Source organism: Mytilus californianus, unplaced genomic scaffold (assembly GCF_021869535.1).
Source record: "Mytilus californianus isolate M0D057914Y unplaced genomic scaffold, xbMytCali1.0.p SCAF_3, whole genome shotgun sequence".
Taxonomy (NCBI): Eukaryota; Metazoa; Mollusca; class Bivalvia; order Mytilida; family Mytilidae; genus Mytilus; species Mytilus californianus.
Genome location: NW_026262679.1, coordinates 43,988,184 through 44,007,325, shown reverse-complemented (window position 1 = coordinate 44,007,325; position 19,142 = coordinate 43,988,184). Strand labels below are relative to the sequence as shown.

At 33.6% G+C, this 19,142-nt stretch overlaps 2 protein-coding genes across 4 annotated transcripts in view; one reads left to right on the top strand and one right to left on the bottom strand.

Moving 5' to 3' along the window:
- The window catches only part of LOC127734644 (uncharacterized), an 80,183-nt gene extending 77,054 nt beyond the window's left edge, over positions 1-3,129 (bottom strand). For all 3 annotated transcript variants that reach the window (XM_052244631.1, XM_052244633.1, XM_052244634.1), the window contains exon 1: positions 3,013-3,129. The gene's annotated coding sequence lies outside the window, so the exon portion shown is untranslated. The remainder of the gene's footprint in view (positions 1-3,012) is intronic.
- Positions 3,130-7,934: 4,805 nt separating this feature from the next.
- Positions 7,935-9,809, top strand: LOC127733565 (succinate dehydrogenase assembly factor 4, mitochondrial-like). Its single transcript, XM_052242910.1, has 2 exons — positions 7,935-8,040; positions 9,358-9,809. Exons 1-2 carry the CDS (start codon positions 7,995-7,997, stop codon positions 9,663-9,665), a joined length of 354 nt encoding a protein of 117 aa, XP_052098870.1. The 5' UTR covers positions 7,935-7,994; the 3' UTR covers positions 9,666-9,809.
- The last annotated feature ends 9,333 nt before the right edge of the window (positions 9,810-19,142 follow it).

The window sequence follows — 19,142 nt, the reverse complement described above, 5'->3', positions numbered from 1 at the left end:
CTGAGATTCTAATATGACGTCCTTATTATGCTTTGTAAACAAAGCCGTGTTCTAATCAGCACAAAATATGTTTGACACATGCGCATAAACTTACTGTTCTTGTTATTTTCATTTCTATCCTAATAAAATATATATATTTTAGCTGCTTACATAAAATTTTATTATATATAATATACATGATATATATTGTTCTTAAACCTTAATATATTTACCCTACTATTAGTTTTTACCCATGTTAAAATGAGCTTAGAGCATGACATGAAGGAATTATTTCTTAAATTGGACCTAATCATGAAAATTTAAATTAGTCAATTAACCATGAAAATTAGGTCATTTCTAGGTAAACCCTGTCAAATAAACATCTTAGTACATTTGTACATCTTTCATTCATCTTATACACAATATAAAGTTGACCATTTACTTAGGGCATCATAAAAACTTAATATTGACGAATAAACTAAAAATGGGGTCAAGGTCAAATAGTCATGCATAGCTAATTATCCTTCTATACACCAAATAAAATTGAATTATTACTAGTAGTAGCTGAAAAATGTACTTATTCTTCAAAATTTTTTGTCGGCTATCATCATCATGTATAATCATCATCTGAACCATGAAAATGAGGTCAATCTCAGGAAAACCCTGGAGTTGACATTATAGCATATAATTATTATATACACAAAATAAAATTGACCTATTAGTGGTAGTAGCTGAGAAATGGTCCTATTCTTGAAAACATTTGATAGACCAATCATCATCATCTGAACCATGAGAATGTCAGATAGATAAGTACAGCTTGCAATGATTCTAAACACCAATATAGTTGAAATATTACCTAAAGTATCTGAGAAATTGACCTTGTAATGAAAACTGCACATTAACCACTGACATATAAAGATGATGTCAACACCAGATAAACTGTAGACAGAGAGACATGCACTCCTTCCTATTATTCTATACATGAAATATACATGTAGTTGACCTATTAGTTGTGATATCTGAGAAACAGTCTTAATAACATAAACTTACTGTGGATCACTCAACCATAAAAATCGGGTCAATGTCAGATGAACTTTGTCAGTTGGTCATGTACACCTTACAATAATTCTCAACACTGAAAATAGTTGATCTCTGAGAATTGGACATAATAACTGAGCCATGAAATAAAGTCAATTTCAGATGGACATGTGTACCTTTCATATTGAATCAATCATGATTGTTCTTGTCTGTTAGAAAAAATGCTCTTTAATGAGTCAATTAATAGTTTCAGTGATATTAGTATTAAAGATCAATCAGGTGAGGACACCTGGTTTGAAGAAAGGGGTGTAATTGTCAGTTATGGTAGAAATAAAGGCAGGCGTAGTGAGTCTAAATTTTTTTCAACAAATTTTTATTGACCAAAAATGGGGAAGCAAATACTCTATGATCCTAGCTGAATCTGCCACAATGAATTTCAACTATAAGGAGTCAATTGATGATTTCAGTCATACATATTTGCATTTCTCTAGATGTTATATCACTTATCATTTTTACTGTCAATAACTCCTGTAAGTTGTTATCTTATAACCATAATACTCCGGTAGGAATGGAATGACATTACATGTAGGTCTCTTAACTTTCTAAGTATTATAACTCCTGTCAGTTTACATTACATGTATTTTCAAAATTAACCTTATGTTCTATTTTTAGGAATGGCAGCTATGTTGGTTGAGTGCCAGGAACATTAAACTGTGTTTGATTTCATTTTGTCTGTAAGCATAGTTAGTTTCAGAGGAGAATATTTTTTAAAAGTTTACATATTTTCATGTTAACAGACAGACAACACAAACCACTCTATGATGACAATATTTTGCGTTGTCCTTTTTGAAATCTTAGCTAAAATTCCAGTGTCCATTTAATACATATATACCGGTCAATTTCCGAAAATATCTATGAAATCTTAATATCATTGACAAGGATTATCTGTTTTCCTTCGGAAGGTCAGTGGTTCTCTCTAGGCACTCTGGCTTCCTCCACCAACATTGACCAATAAAAACCGACTGCTACGAAATAGCCAATAGTGCTAAAAGAGGTGTTAAACACCAATCAATCAATTAATATCATTGTAATTTTGTTGATTTAATAATTATATTTTATGCTAAAATCTTTCTCAAAATTGTCTTTTCTCAATTTCTTTTAACTTTCAATTACTCATTTCTTTTAACCAAGTCTAAAATGTTTGTCTTATAAATCAATATGTTGTATGTTGTATGATAATATTCTATTCTAAAGAAGCAAAATAATCATTACAACATTGACTTCATTTTTTTATGTATACATACATGTAATTCAAATCTGACTTCTTTGTACATGTAAACTAATATTAAACATCAGTTTAAGCATGGAAGTAATATTGAGAGGATTGATTGATTGATTGCATGCATGGTGATTTCTTTACGCTGCATAAGCACAAAAAGGCTATATTGTGTCTCATATCGAGAGGAACAATTCCAATTCCAAGTTCTTTATACCCAGTAGTATGATACCCCACCCCATTGAAGATACACAAATGTATGTAGATTAAATTCCAATTTGTTTCCTACAATAGGAAAATAAGAAGATGTGGAATGATTGCCAGATGAGACCAAATGACATAGAAGTTAAATACTATGTGTCACCATACGGCCTTCAGTAATGAGCAAAACCCATGCCGCATAGTCAGCTATAAAAGGTCCTGACATTTCAAATGTAAAACAATTCAAAAGAGAAAACTAACGTTAGAAAGCATTTTTCAGATTAAGCGAAAGTTTTGGAATTCCACATATTTCTCTATCTAAAATATTTTGGATCCTTAAATATTAAGGAAATCCATTATCCTACTTCGAATTTGTGAGCAAAAAGTTGTCTGGAAATCCAGAATCTGCCATTAAAGGGGGTAGATACTATTTTTGGATGAATAGTCTAATGCCAAGTAATGGCCTACAGTATTATAAATATCTATAGCAATGACAGCTCTGTATGTTACTTGCTTACGGTCAATTCGCCATATTTTTATCAATTTCAATTAATTTTTAGTCCAAATTTAAGGAAAAATGCATATGTGCAAATTTCATGATTTGGTAATTGTCATGGTACTTGGAAAACAACTGCCGTAAGTTGTTCTGATGTAGTCGTAATAGTTTGTATTGGAAATAGATAAACTCGCCCCACTACAAAATCGCCACTCTTCAATCCTGTGCAACCTTTGTTATAAACCCTTGTTATAAACGCGCCCCTTTAAACACACTAAAAGACTGTTAACACGTCAAGAATGGTCAATTCGCCATTATTCGTCATTCAAAGGACTTTAAAAGAAATAAATCTTGTCCTTTTTCCTTTGTATAAGCATAGATGCTATAAGCATAGACGTATCTACAAATGTACAGTCTCTTTGACACATTCCCCGTTTCCATTCTCTATTTTATATATGCCATATGGTACTCCCAGACTGGAAAAAAACTGAAATAGGCAGTTGTGAACAAAAATCTGTAAAACTGTTACATCATTCATTTTTTTAGTATTGACCTCTAAACTTTTAAAGTAAATTATGTCATTGAAATATCCGCTATACGTCATTTTTAGTGTTCTACAGACACTTTTTTATATTTTGCGAAGTACATAATAATAATTTCATCCCATCCCAAAAAATAAATATATCAAATATTGACCGTGATTAAGAAATAAACTGTTACAATATGATACTAAGAAAATTTCTAATATTCATTACACAAATCTGAAATAATATATTAATGGACTATTAATCAGGGATTTTTTTCTAGTTGAAAATTCACAAAATCGGGACTTTATTAATACCTGCATGTAATAAGAAGTTTGAATGTTTCATTCATATTTCGGTTATTTCGTTTATCTGTTATGCTAATTACGTGGTTTTCAGAGAAGAAAATTGTGCCATGCTATAGAATATGTGGAAAATTTTGAAAAATTGCCGTGTGGAAAGAGCTTTAGGTTTTGTATGTACTTGACTATTTCCAATCATTTTCTTTTTATCAATTTGCAGCAAAGATTAACATTTTTTAAATATCAGTCACTAGCTTCTAAAAGAGAAAAAAGGAGATGTGTTATATGATTGCCAATGAAACAACTATATCCAACCAGAGTCCAAATAAAAGCGAATTTAAGCAACTATAGGTCACCGTACAATGCGCAAAACTCATACTGCTATAAAAGACACCGACGGTGACATGACAAAATGTGAAACAAATCAAAACTAGATATGGACGATGCTCCCTCTGCTCAGCCATATGCATGAGTATAGTTCCACATACTTTAGATTTGACCAACAGTGATTTTGAAGTACAACTTGAAATTGTTGCGCTGTCTGTAAAACACAAATGATGCCCCCGCCTGACCATAAGAAATTATAAATTTAACACTATGTATGATGATCTATCTTTTATTTTTATTCTGAGTACAAAAAAAAAGACTAAGTCCAAATACCTGGCATTTTGAGAATATTTGAAAAAAAATCAAAATCCTGTGGACATGCACACTTCCATTATGTGTACAAACAACCTACAAAATATTAAAGCTGTAGCTCAAGAACTATAAGAGGAGATAGTCGCGGACAAATTCCATGATCTCTTTATGCAGCTAGTACCAAAAATTGACTAAGTCCAAATACCTAGCATTTTGAGAATATTTGAAAAAAAATCAAAATCCTGTGGACATGCACACCTCTATTATGTGTATAGAAACATCCTACAAAATATTACAGCTGTAGCTCAAAACTTTAGGAGGAGATAGCCGGACATATCATGTATCTATATCCGGACGGACGAACGGACGGACGGACGGACGGACAGGGGTAAATTGATATGCTCCTCGGCATTTTGCTGCGGGGGCATAAAAACCAGCGGCTGATTTATGACAAAACAATAAACGAAAAACAAAAATGACAGACAGCTTCTAAACACAACCACTGAATTACCGTGAGGCTCCTTAATTACTTGGGACAGCCACATATAGATTGTGGCTGGGTTAAACATGTTTGTTAACGCTCAACCTTTCCATTAACCCTTGGCAGTGGTGTGACAGCACAACATAAGAACAAATAATAAAAAATAGTTGGAAATGCCTTGCCTCTTCAGATCGACACGAAGCACACATATAAAAAACAACTAACATTAAGACAAAGATAAACCGTGCCGATCTAAGTGTACTCGCGGTTACTGAAAGCCTGGTTAAAGCCAATAACAACTTATAAATAAATCTTGCTTTCCCAGACTGAAATATCTATAAGCTTGTACACATCCAGCGAATTTAGCGTAAAGACGTCATAAACAGTCTGAGAAAAGCATGACCTTGTGCAATGCTGAAATAAAAGTACATAATATCGACAGGATGTAGGACTCTATATAGTTTTCATATATGTATAGCAATATATATTAATTTATGTTTTATTTTATCAAAAACATAGTCATTATTAGTACCGATAAAAACAATATTCAAAGATTTTACTACGGTGTTACGTTGATACCCTTTAACAATAAGTTTATTCAATTGATCAATAAGTTAACATGGATCGTATCTAAACTTGCGGATTTTATAGATAAACAGGCCTTTTCTAATGCTATTTTCCCAATAAATAATGAAAACAAGACAATATGCATTTGCATTTATATTTCAAAAATCATAGTATAATCGATATATTTTTAAAAAAAATGTACGATTATGGTTTCGAACTACCTTTTAATAAGTTTGGTTATTGTCCATTTGACCTCTATAAAATTATATTTGCAGAAACAAATTCTTGAAATTTTTTTTTGAATCAACATTTTTTTATGGTGTATCTTAATATATGATTTATACGAACTCTGACTATTAATTTCATAATTTTTGGCCATTAATTAAAAAAAAGTTACCTACTAGGTCTTCATGTTAATCTTATTTTTTGAAGTGGGAAATAAGTATAAAAAGTCTAACAGCCTTTCAATTAAAACAAAAAACAACATACATGTGCTTTGAATTCTGTTTCATTGTTCTGTGATTATAGAATAGATATTTTTCCCTTTTTTTTCCTGCTTCGTGATCAGTTTACGCACTAAATTTTTCAGTCCCTAGTTGGTAATTCAGAACAAACTAGCTAATGTATTTATATGCGGTATGCGAAAAGGTTTGAAAGATTTTGCAATGATTTAAACCTTTTTAAATAGGATGTGTAACAATTGTTTTTATTCGGTTTGGCGGTCAGTATATAAGGTAACTGCACGGGATCTGAGTAACCGAGGATTGGATAGTGACCAAACCAGCATACGCTTTATATTTAGAAGTTTATTTTTTGTATATTTAGAATAGAGAATGGAAACGGGGAATGTGTCAAAGAGACAACAACCCAACCAAAGAGCAGAAAACAGACCAAGGCCGTCATGATATTGTGTTACTATATCTACTTCTTTCTATAAGTAAATGTTGAGCAGATATGCAAAATTTTGCCAGACTCTGTCATTTGTAAACTCTTTAATAATACCAAGATATTTTTCGCAATGCAATTGGGATTTAAAAGCAACATAATTATGTCCATATATAGTTTTCATTCTAAATTGTTATAAAATGTTTTCCCCAATCTGTCAAAATGGCAATTCCAAGTTTTCTGTTGTCTACTGTTTTACCCCGGTTAGAGAATTTTATGTGATTATTGATTAGTGAAATAATTTCCTGAGACGACATGTATACAGATGTCTGAAAATTTGGGACTCGAGTATGTAAAAAAGGTACGAATAAGTAGTGGGGCGAATTGGGTTTAATGGGAAATGGTACCTTCTTTTGTCCACTTTTTACGCTTGGTTATGATCTTAAATGGGACCAGTTTAGTGTCATATAAACCCAAAATGTTGACCTCTAGCAAAGCACAACCATGTACATAGGTGCTCACAACCTTTCAAATATTTGAGATAAGACAATAGGAATTAAAGCTCGTAAAATACGGAGATATATGCAAGACTGTCAGTATTATTACATCGTTTACAATCTTTTACCATGGTCATCAGAACTGTTGTGGATTGTAGTCTTGTTTTGAACACCAATTTTAACATGAACGTGATACGTGTATAAATATAGTCAATGAGGTTTTTTGTGTTAATTTTGGTAAAAAGAAAAATTAAGAGGCATTTAGAGGGAAAGAGTTAGTACAAAGGGCAATACAAAACCGTTTTAGAAGAAAAGCAGAAAACACCATATTCGTAATTGATATGCACCATGTTTATTATCCAGTTTGTACCAGGGAATAAATAGCCTAAGGCTAATAGCATCCCCGTACATTTACATCTAAAACTGTTCGATGCTTTGGTAGTCTCTATGTATTACTCCTCGGATATTTGGGAATCTGAAAATATGATGAGCATTTTAAAGAAGATCATCAAGTTACAATATTCTGCAAGAAAATTCTTGGTGTATGGTCAAAGACACAGAATATCGTGGGATCACGGGGAACTTTGATGCTTTCCTATTGAAAAATGTATGAAGATTAAAATGATTTGATTCTGGTACAAACTTGTAACGACAAAGAGACTGATTGAATAAACATTCCTTGAACATGCCAAATTTACTTGAACAGTTTTCGTCAATAAAGAATACAGGAGCAGTACGTATCATTTTGTCTAATCCGGAAGGAAATTTGTCTCAACTTTGTTTTTTTTTATGTGCCACTGATTCTAGACTCCTACTGATCAGTTTATTGTAAGCTTAAACATCATAGCAATGATGAAGATCGCCTTGTAAATACAAAATATATTTTTCAAGTAGAAGAGTCAACAATTTACCTTTGCCCGCAAATTGGAAGGAGGAAACGTTCAACTTTTGAAGTTTTTCTTCCAATCTAATTATCATGAGTCAATAACCTTTTAATAGTCCGTTACTATGTGTTGTTTTATAAAAGTATTTTGTCGGTTTTGAGAAGTATTCTACTGTAAAATCTGAATCATCCGTGTGTTTGATTTGCAAAACGTAAATAAACTAACATGTCGATGGTTATGAAACTTGGCCAGTTAATGCAGAAATGTGCAAGTAAGCTTGTTTTACTTATGGAAAAAAGTATGAGTTAACTTATTTTCTAAACTACATACGTTTGTCGTATCTAAGTGATACTTTAAAGCGGTCTACATCATTGACACTGACAGACTTGGGTGATTTACTGATTACGCAATCATTCAAATAAATTTATGCATGTCTAACACAGGCACTTGTTTCTTTCCATGGGAAGACCCACTATCAACGTATAGGAGCTCCTAAATATACGTTGATAGTGGATCTTCCCATGGATAGAAACAAGTGCCTGTGATGTCTAAACTGTAATCCAGATAATTGAAGGCGTCGACACAGCAAAAAAAATAATAAGCTTTTCAATACGTCACCTGGATTTTGATGTGCATTTTTTTTTTCCAATCTGCAGAAGATAGCAAAAATACACATACGTTTTTGTTTACAGATGTGTATTGTCCATCTATTGTCCATTTAAATCAATACAACTCACAACATTTATTAAATGAGGGGAGCTTCTCAAACTCTTTCCCAACTTAGTTTATTTTGGCAACTTCTGCAGGAATGAAAAAAAAATGAATAGCAAAATCCAGTTAAGTTTTCAATATTCTGAAACTTAAAATGCATTTAAATTTTATATATCTAGGTCCAGCCATGCTCTAAAACTTCCAGATGCACAGGTTTTTCTGTAAGACGAAATTGGTGGTGTAAATACGGCCATATTTGATAAAAGGTTATGATGAACCATAAACCAAGTTAAGGTTCATGAAGACCCTAAGGCTAAAATGGATGTGTTTACACTACAAAATTTACTCTGAGTGCAGACAAGCCTGTACATTGCAATTTTTTTAAGGCATAGAATGCCCTAGATATATAAAATTCAAATGCATTTTATGTATTAGAAAATTAAAAACTTGACTGGAATTTGCTGTCCAATTTTGTTCATTCCTGCGAAAGGTTCCAAAATAAACGTTTGGAAAGATATTTTAGAACTTCCCCTAGTGCAATGTAATGACTATTCCCTTCAGTATACAATGCAAATTATATACTTTATTCCAAACAGATGGGCCCATAAGTGAAAACATGAGATTATTGCAAATGAAATTAAACAAGAACAAAAGAACAATACTGAGGGAATTATAATATAATTACCGTACTTGATTTATAGTACATCTAAAGGAATGAAAAAAAAACAACACACATTAATAATTTTCAGTACATTTTGAATTCATTCTGATGACACCCCATGATCATGTAATTAAGTTGATAGTCAATTATTTTGATTGTCCTATAAATTGTTTACATTGTACATGTATATAATGAATGATTATTTTGGTTTTGTAGGAACAGCATTTATAACTTACAACAAAGAGATAAACACAACACAAGTTTTAACAATTATTGTCAGAAAACATTCTGATGATTCTGGACAGAAAAAACCTCAACGGAAGAAAGGAAACACACCAGCAGGAAAACTGGATGATAAAATGGAGACAGCAGAAGAAGCATTTAATCCTTATGTGGAACAGGAAACCTTAGAAAGGTTTCCTGATGACACAAATCCTGCTACTGGTGAAATTGGCGGACCACGAGGTCCAGAGCCTACCAGATATGGTGATTGGGAAAGAAAGGGACGTGTGACAGATTTTTAAAATAGGACTTCATACATCATATAGACAATTGTCAATTGAATTGTGATTAAAAAGAATACCTGTAGTGTTATCTGGTGTTGATAAGAATTTGAAAGCTGTTGTTTTTTGTATTAAAAGAAATATAAATGAGTTATTTATACACAAGCATTGTATATTTTAATTTGCCTCAACAAAGTTGGGTATGGGGATAAATAACCTTTAGAGTTTGTGTGCCTGTGCCCTTCTATAGATTGATCTCAGTTATTTATTGACATACTTATACAGTTTTTGTCGAGCCTGTGACTTCTGTCACAGAAAGCTGGAAGAAGGGATAGTGATCCGGCAAGGGCAGCGTTAACTAACTACTTAAAAGCTTAATATTTCCGAAGGTAGAAGACCTTGATGCTTCATACTTTGTATATAGATGCCTTCTGTTATGAAGTTTCTGTCTGTCAGATGTCCTTTGTCCTTGACCTCATTTTCATGGTTCAGTGACTACTTGAAAAAAAGTTAGGATTTTTTGTAATGTTAATTTCTCCCTTCTTATGAGTAATAGGATAACTGTATTTAGTATGTGCGTACCTTACAAGGTCCTCATGTCTGTAAGATAGTTTTCATCTGACCTCAACCTCATTTCATGGATCAGTAAACAAGGTTAAGTTTTCGTGGTCAAGTCCATATATCAGATACTATAAGCAATAGGTCTACTGTATTTGTTGTATGGAATGATTGTAAAGTGTACATGTCCAACTGGCAGGTGTCATCTGACCTTGACCTCCTTTTCATGGTTCTGTGGTTAAAGTTAAGTTTTCATACGACAGCAAAAATTTTTTGCGGTCCTATATTGGTATCACGTCAGCGTCGTCCAAAGACATTTGGTTTCCCGACAATTACTTTAGTTTAAGTGTATGGATCTCTATGAAATATGAAATTTAAACAAAATGTTCAATACTACAAAAAAAAAGGTTGGGATTGCTTTAGGGGGTGATGGTCCCAACTGTTTAGGAATTAGGGGCCCAAAACAAGCATGTTTTGAAACTAGAAAAATGCTTGTTTTTTGCCCCTTTTTGGCCCCTAATTCCTAAAAGTTTGAGGCAATTATCCCCAAACTCAATCCCAGCCTTCCCTTTGTGGTATGGTACCTTGCAGTACAATTTCAGAGAGATCCATACACTTGAACACAAGTTATTGTCTGGAAACTAGAACCAAAGCATCATCAATGTTGCGATCCAGCCGTAATCATTGCTAGTCTGATATTCTATCTGACCATACTTTTTTCAATATTTTTTTCTCTTTTCATTTCCAATCTTACTGTTTAATTTCTATGTTATTGACCACAGGTAGGGAATTTCGCAATATTGATGCAAATAATGATATATATATATATATATTGATATTTCAATTTTAGACTCTGTCAGATTTTTTTTTTTTATAAATATTTACAATTTAATGGTATTGACATGAATGGAAAGGGAAATCGTCAAACAAGTAATATATTTTTTATATGCCATTAATAAAAACTGGCTTAATAATTTCCACAAAGAGGCCTTGGAAATGCACTTTCTCAACAACAAACTAATTTTTATCTAAATTGGTGTTCATTCTTCATTAAGAAAAAATACATTTCCTGTATTCAAATTTAAATGTACAAATACCTAATGCTAAGATATTTCCAATTACTGTTAAATAGCAATATAATGGGATATTAATGTAGAACAAACAAATAAATTTTATTGCGGAAAATGCTCAGGTAAGAGTTAAGCAATTTTGTTTATTGTTTCAACCAAATTTCTGATAATTGTAACTAGTCAATACAACAAGTAGAAGGTTGGGATTCATTTTGGGGGTAATTGCCCAAACAGTTCAGGAAGTAGGGGCCAAAAAGGGTCTCAAACAAGCATTTTTATATGACCGCAAAATTTTTTTTGCGTTGTATAATGCTATCATGTCGTCGTCTGCGTCGTCCGAAGACGCATTTAGTTTCCGGACAATAACTTTAGTTTAAGTGAATGGATCTCAATGAAATTTCACCATAAGGTTCAATACCACAAAAGGAAGGTTGGGATTGATTTTGGGGGTTATGGCACCAACAGTTAAGGAATTAGGGGCCAAAAATAAGCATTTTTGTAACTTCCAGACAATAACTTGTGTGTTAGTGTATGGATCTCTCTGACATTGTACCACAAGGTTCCATATTACAAAGGGAATGCTGGGATTGATTTTGGTGGTAATTGCCTCAAAATTTTAGGAATTGGGGACCAAAAAGGGGCAAAAAACAAGCATTTTTCTAGTTTCAGGACAATAACGTGTGTTAGTGTATGAATCTTTATGAAATTGTACTATATGTACAAGGTTCCATATCACAAAGGGAAAGCTGGGTTTGAGTTTGGGGGTAATTGCCCTAAACGTTTAGGAATTTGGGGCCAAAAAACATTAATTTTTGCAGTTTCCAGACAATAACTTGTGTTCAAGTGTATGGATCTCTCTGAAATTGTACTGCAAGGTACCATACCACAAAAGGAAGGCTGGGATTGAGTTTGGGGGTGATGAATCATAAGGGGGTTCAAAAAATTGGGGGGGATTTTTTTTTTTCTTTAAAATTTTCCATTTTAAGTTGGTTATTTTTTATTTATATATAAAAGCAAATAATAATGATATGGTTTGATTTCATCAAAAATTTAAATATTGGGGTTCTTTTATATGCTGAATCTAACCGTGTATTTAGATTCTTAATTTTTGATCCCGTTTTCAAATTGGGCTACATTAAGGTCCAAAGGGTCCAAAATTAAACTTAGTTTGATTTTAACAAAAATTGAATTTTTTGGGGTTCTTTGATATGCTGAATCTAACCGTGTATGTATTTAGATTTTGGATATTGGACCATAATAGGTAAATTAAAATATTTTAAGTTCTTAGACCACATTCATTCTGTGTCAGAAACCTATGCTGTGTCAAATAATTAATCACAATCCAAATTCAGAGCTGTATCAAGCTTGAATGTTGTGTCCATACTTGTCCCAACTGTTCAGGGTTCGACCTCTGCGGTCGTATCCAGCTGCACTCAGCGAAGCAGTTTATTGTGTTTTTGGTTTGTTTTTCTAATACTATATGCAATAGGTCAACTATATTTGGTGTATGGAAATATTTTACGATTTACATTTCAGTCTGGCAGGTTTTATTTGACCTTGACCTCATTTTCACGGTTCATTGCTCAGAGTTAAGTTTTCGTGTTTTGGTCTTTTTTTCTTAAACTGTAAGCAATAGGTCAACTATATTTGGTGTTTGGAATGATTGTAAGCAATGTACTGTGTATATGTCTGTCTGGCAGGTATCATCTGACCTTGACCTCATTTTCATGGTTCATTGGTCAATGTTAAGTTTTCATGATTAAGTTTTTTTCTTCGAAACTCATGATAATCAATAGGTCAACTATATTTGGTGTATGAAATGATTGTAAAGTGTACATGTATTTCCGGTTTGGTTCATCTGACCTTGACCACGTTTCTTGGATCATGTTAAGTTTATGTGATACTTGTATTATTTTGTAAGCAGGAGCACCTATTAGAGACTGACATGTACATATAGCACAAGATTAATATGAAGGTAACCAGACCTGACTACCTTTAGAGTTTGTGGCCGCCTAGGCACCCAAAGCAGAAGCAAAAATGGTGCAAAATTCTGCATTCTAGAGCAGACACTTTTCAGGGTGTTCTTAAACACAACTTTTGCAACAAAAATGATAAAGAAAATGCATAATTGTTATTGTTAGGATTTTTATGCCCCTCGCCGTAGCGGAGGGGACATTAAGATTTACCCTTGTCCGTCTGTACGTCCGTACGTCCAAAAGTTGGTTTCCGTTCTCTAACTTTTGTTTGCCTCAACGAAATGTTATGAAACTTATACACAATGCTTATTACCACAAAACACAGATCAAATTTGAATTTTGGTGGCGTCGCTTTAACCGTTCTAGAGTTATGCCCCTTTACAAATGGAAAAATTGCTGATTTTTTTCATTTCCGTTCTCTAACTTTAGTTTGCCTCAAAAAAAATGTTATGAAACTTATACACAATGCTTATTACCACAAAATACAGATCAAGTTTGAATTTTGGTGGTGTCACTTTAACTGTTATAGAGTTATGGCCGTTTACAAATGGAAAAATTGCTGAATTTTTCGTTTCCATTCTCTAACTTAAGTTAGTCACAACCAAATGTTATGAAACTTATACACTATGCTTATTACTACAAAACACAGATCAGGTTTGAATTTTGGTGGTGTCACTTTAACTATTCTAGAGTTATGCCCCTTTACAAATGGAAAAATTGCTGATTTTTTTCATTTCCGTTCTCTAACTTTAGTTTGCCTCAACCAAATATTATGAAACTTATACACAATGCTTATTACCACAAAACACAGATCAAGTATGAATTTTGGTGGTTTAACTTTTACTGTCCTAGAGTTATGCCCCTTTATAATTGGACAAAATGCTGAATTTTTCGTTTCCGTTCTCTAATTTAAGTTTGCCTCAACCAAATGTTATGAAACTTATACACAATACTTATTACTACAAAACTTAGATCAAGTACAAATTTGGGTAGTGTCTTTTTTACCAGTCTTCAGTCATGTTCCTTTATAACTTTATATGATATGAAAGCGGGGGCATCATCTGTGTCCCATGGACACACTCCCCATTTATGTGTGTGCTTTGTATCGAGCTGTCCCAAGCAAGGAGCTTGTTATTCAGTGGTTGTCGTTTGTTGCTGTATATCATATTTGTTTTCGTTTATGGTTTTGTACATAAATCAGGCCTAGCTTTCTCGTTTGAAATGTTTCACATTTGTCATTCCAAGGCCCTTTTTTAGCTTACAATGTGGTATGGGTTTTTGCTCATTGTTGAAGACCGTACAGTGACCTATTGTTGTACACTTCTACGTCATGTGGTCTCTGGTAGAGAGATGTCTCATTGGCAATCATACTACATCTTCTTTTTTTTTATATAATCATGAAACTGATCCACCAAAACAATTACACAATCTTACGCAGTGGGGTTAATTATACATTAAACTGACATTACATTTCACCAATCAAACAACCAACTCACATATTGGTGTTTTACTTCTTGGACATATAATTAACTCATGAGGGTGTACACCCACCCCCTTGTTGTACTCTGGACTTGGGCATTACAAAGAGAGTACCCCACCCCCTTGTTATACTCCGGACTTGGGCTTTACTAAGAGAGGTCCCCAGCCCGTTGTTGTACTCCGGACTTGGGCCTTAAGAGAGTAACTCACCCCCTTGTTGTACTCCGGACTTGGGCCAAACTAAGAGAGGTCCCCAACTCTTGATGTACTCCGGACTTGGGCCTTACTAAGAGAGTACCCCAACTTCTTGTTGTACTCCGGACTTGGGCCTTACTAAGAGAGGCCCCCAACCTCTTGTTATACTCCGGAATTGGGCCTTACTAAGAGAGTACCCCATCCTCTTGTTGTACTCCGAACTTGGGCCTTACTAAGAGAGTACCCCAACCTCTTGTTGTACTCCGGACTTGGGCCTTACTAAGAGAGTACCCCAACCTCTTGTTGTACTCCGGACTTGGGCCTTACTAAGAGAGTACCCCAACCTCTTATTGTACTCAGGACTTGGGCCTTACTAAAGAGTACCCCAACCTCTTGTACTCATGGGCCTTACACAGATAGGTCCCCAAGAGATGATCAATAAACGGAAGGTATACCGCCCGCTTCCAGTAGTCTACTAATATATATATTAAAAAAGAAACTATATGCAAATGTGAAAAAAAATGCGAAAAAATGTTAGTCTTTATATTTATTTTAGAAATTTTGCTTGTTAAAACGATGTGGCAGAGCTTCCGCCTAGCTACGCCACCTGCATTTGTATAATATTTTGCAATATTCAGTAGTTGATGTTAGAATTCATTGTACATCTCATTGCCTTGATCAACTGCCGTCATTATGACGTATAATTCAACCCTTTTAGCATTAAAATAGTTTGGATGTCAATAAACTATTTTTGATTACATTTAGTTTAAATATCATTTGAATTACAGGGCTAATGAAATGGCATGGATTGCCTGTATTTTTAAATGATATGTTAAAGGGGCATAAGCTGTCAAATTCATGTTCAGCGATTTCACCGAAATTCTCAAATTTGATTTATAACATACTATAACGTATTGTCAAATTATAAAAAGTCTAAAATAAACAATTTATGATGCATGGACTCGATGATATGTATTAGCATTCGTGTGTAATTTAGTCTAGACGACATCTAATTAGCCATCGAGGTGACCTCCAAAGACTGCCGACGGTCATATAATCCGATATAAACATACATATAGATAGCGAACACGTGCAATTGGATTTTTCTAGGTCTGTTTGAATTCTTATTATAGGTTAAAAAATATGCTAATCATCGTTTTTACCTGTACAAGAATGAGTTTTTGTGGATCGAATCAGTCAACCAAATGATTTACCCTTGTTTCACTTTCAATGTTGACATTATTTTTCTTTTTATAGCTGAACACCTCTAGTTTATGCGTAACCCATCTCTAGCTAAGGGGTTAAATTGAAGGTCACTTTAATATCCAATGAGGTCAAATTATTCACTTGCAAGATGTTTCTTAGCCTATTTTGACAAAACTGAACCAAACTGGCTGCTGAAAGCGAATTAGTATTTCACTATTTCACTTTCGTTAATGATTAAGCAAAAACAAAATCATATTTTAATTTTTTTTATATCTCGTAACTAATACCTCTTTAAGGGGCGGACCCTTGATATTTGAAAGGGGTGAAATGTTACAAAACGGAATAAAGACTGCCAGAGAAGTCTAATGCAAGCAGCATTTGGAAAAATTGATACCAGGTGGATATATACAAGACAATCATTCCTATGAAGTATACGCTGACAAATTAGTGGTAACATAATAATTTACATCATTCCTAATCCTTCAATATTCCAACAGAAATACTTAAAATAAGAAACCTTTGTAAAACAAAATTTCATGATAGTCTTTGAAGATGCAACCCATAACAAACTTATTGTTCAAGGTTATAAATTTAGCACGATAGAAATATTTTTGAAATTGTCTTTATTGGTCCTAACATTGCTTTGATTTTTATATACACAAACAAAATATGAATTTCTATCCAGGTTTTAACAAACATGGTACTACATCCTGTTGATACTTAAAGTTTTTGCATTGTACAATGTTGTTCTTTTCACAGACTGTTTATGATGTCTTAAAAAAATCAGTTGGATGGATGGATGGCTCTTAACATCCAGTGACAAATTCAGGACGGGAGCATGATAATGTGATATGAGTATTAATAACAAAAACAAAGGATATGGGGTATCCATTCATGACACAAAATTAGTACATTAACCCTGCTTTGTACTAGACTGATACTCTGAGCAGGATTTTTAACATCCTAGTTCACAAGGTAACAGTCCGAGGATGACATGTCTCCCTACCCTGGCACATTATTCTGACTGCGAGCCGACCAGTCTTTGCTCTTACTCCTAATTGCCGCGTGCTTAGCGGAAAAAGCCTTAAACACCATTTTCTAGCCTTTAACTTCACCTTGTCAGGATTAAACGCATGACCTCTCTCGCTCGAGGCAAGCACGCTACCACAGACCACTTAATTCGTTTGAGGTGTACTGATTGACATTTTAGTCTAGAAGAACACAGTTACTAACAAGTTGAAATTTGGCTTTCCGTAACTGCGTGTACTTTTAGTACTTTGTGTCAACTGTATTCTGTTTTTGTGCTTAGGTAGCACTCCACAGTTAGAAAAAACATTAAAATTGAACCACAAAATGTTTTATCATCTTCTATTCCTGGCTTTCTAATACATTAACCTAACTGTTTGTGTTATACATGTGCATATGTATGTTATCAGTATCTTCCATAGATTTGATTTTTAAAAGTTAAAATGGTGAAAAATAATTCCTTTTTTGTGTATCCATGGCAACATTCTGCATTTATTTACCATAAAATATTGCAAAAAGGGGGGCAAAAATGTCACATATTCCCCCAAAATTTGGTTCAAACTAGAATTTCAATGCCTTTCAGTGATACCTTTTCAGAAACTGTTGATATAAATCTACCAAATGATCAAATAAAAAATGGGTGTCTTTCGCCTCATTTTTTCATAAAATTTAATTGCAAAGTTCGTGCGACAAAAAGTCGGAAAAAAACATTACAATAATTGCCGGACCAATATTTGGTATGGATATGAAAATACGGACTGTCATACAGAAAACAGCCCATATTACATACATTACATAATCTTGATGTTCCTATAAACCCACTATGAAGGCTATTTTAATCTTCAGCTATCCAAAAATGAATTTTATTCTACACTAGCTATCATATTTGAAAAATCCACAGGGGCCAAAATGCGAAACTACACACCTAACTGTGGAGTGCTACCAAATCGAATGAGTCATCCCCTTGCCAACTTATTTTGACGTCACAGCTCTTATTTTGTGTTGTTACACCACTGTGCCATGTTAGGGGAAGGTTTAGCACTCACAAACACGTTCATCTCCGCCACATTCTTTATATGCTTGTCTCAAGTCAGGAATTTGTCACATAGTGGTTGTCAATGGTTGCTGTCTGTCATAGTCGATTTTCGTTCTTTGTTCTAGTTTAGATCAGGATGTGTGTTTATTTCTCTTAAAAACTGTTTTACATTTAGTCATACCAGGGTCTTTTACAGCTTACTATGCGATATGTGTTTTGCTCGTTGTTAAAGGCTGTGCGCTGACTTGTAACTGTTTACATCATTGTCCTTTGTTCTTTATGGGTAATTGTTTCACTGGTAATGATTGTATACCACGTTTTTTATTCTTATACTATCTTGTTTTTTGAATTTTGCTTTACCCTACAAAAAGTACATGCTGAACTATTAAGTTAAAATATAAATAAAGAAGGAAGGGTTTGCATCAAAGAGACAGCAACCCATCAACTCTTAAACATTTTACCTACCCAAGAGTGCTTCAGTTGTTTCCATAATGATATTATTCTGGTATAGTCTTCCTGATAATTTTTATATCCCGCCTTTGAATAGTTTGTGGTACCTTTTGATTGTGGTTTATTTATTATTTAAAACGACTGCTTCAATTCCTTATTAATAAGTTCTATAGTAACAGTACATATGTAGTTCATATAACCATTAAATTTCTTTAAAGATTGGAGGTTTGTTTACATTAATATATCATACACCTTCAAAAGTCTTTCCTATTGTAAACTTTCCATTTCTATGAAGCAATACCAGTAGAGCTTGCATATGGAGTACATCTCTCTTTGTTGATATACGCTATTCCAGAGCTTGCGTTTCCTGTCATGATTACCTTGTTAGAGGTTTGCTGCTTACCAAGAAACAACGGTTACTAGTCGTAAAGTTGAAGTCATCCCTTTCGAGAGATTTACAGACGCCATCACGATTTGGTTGACCGTTATGGGATAAGTGTCA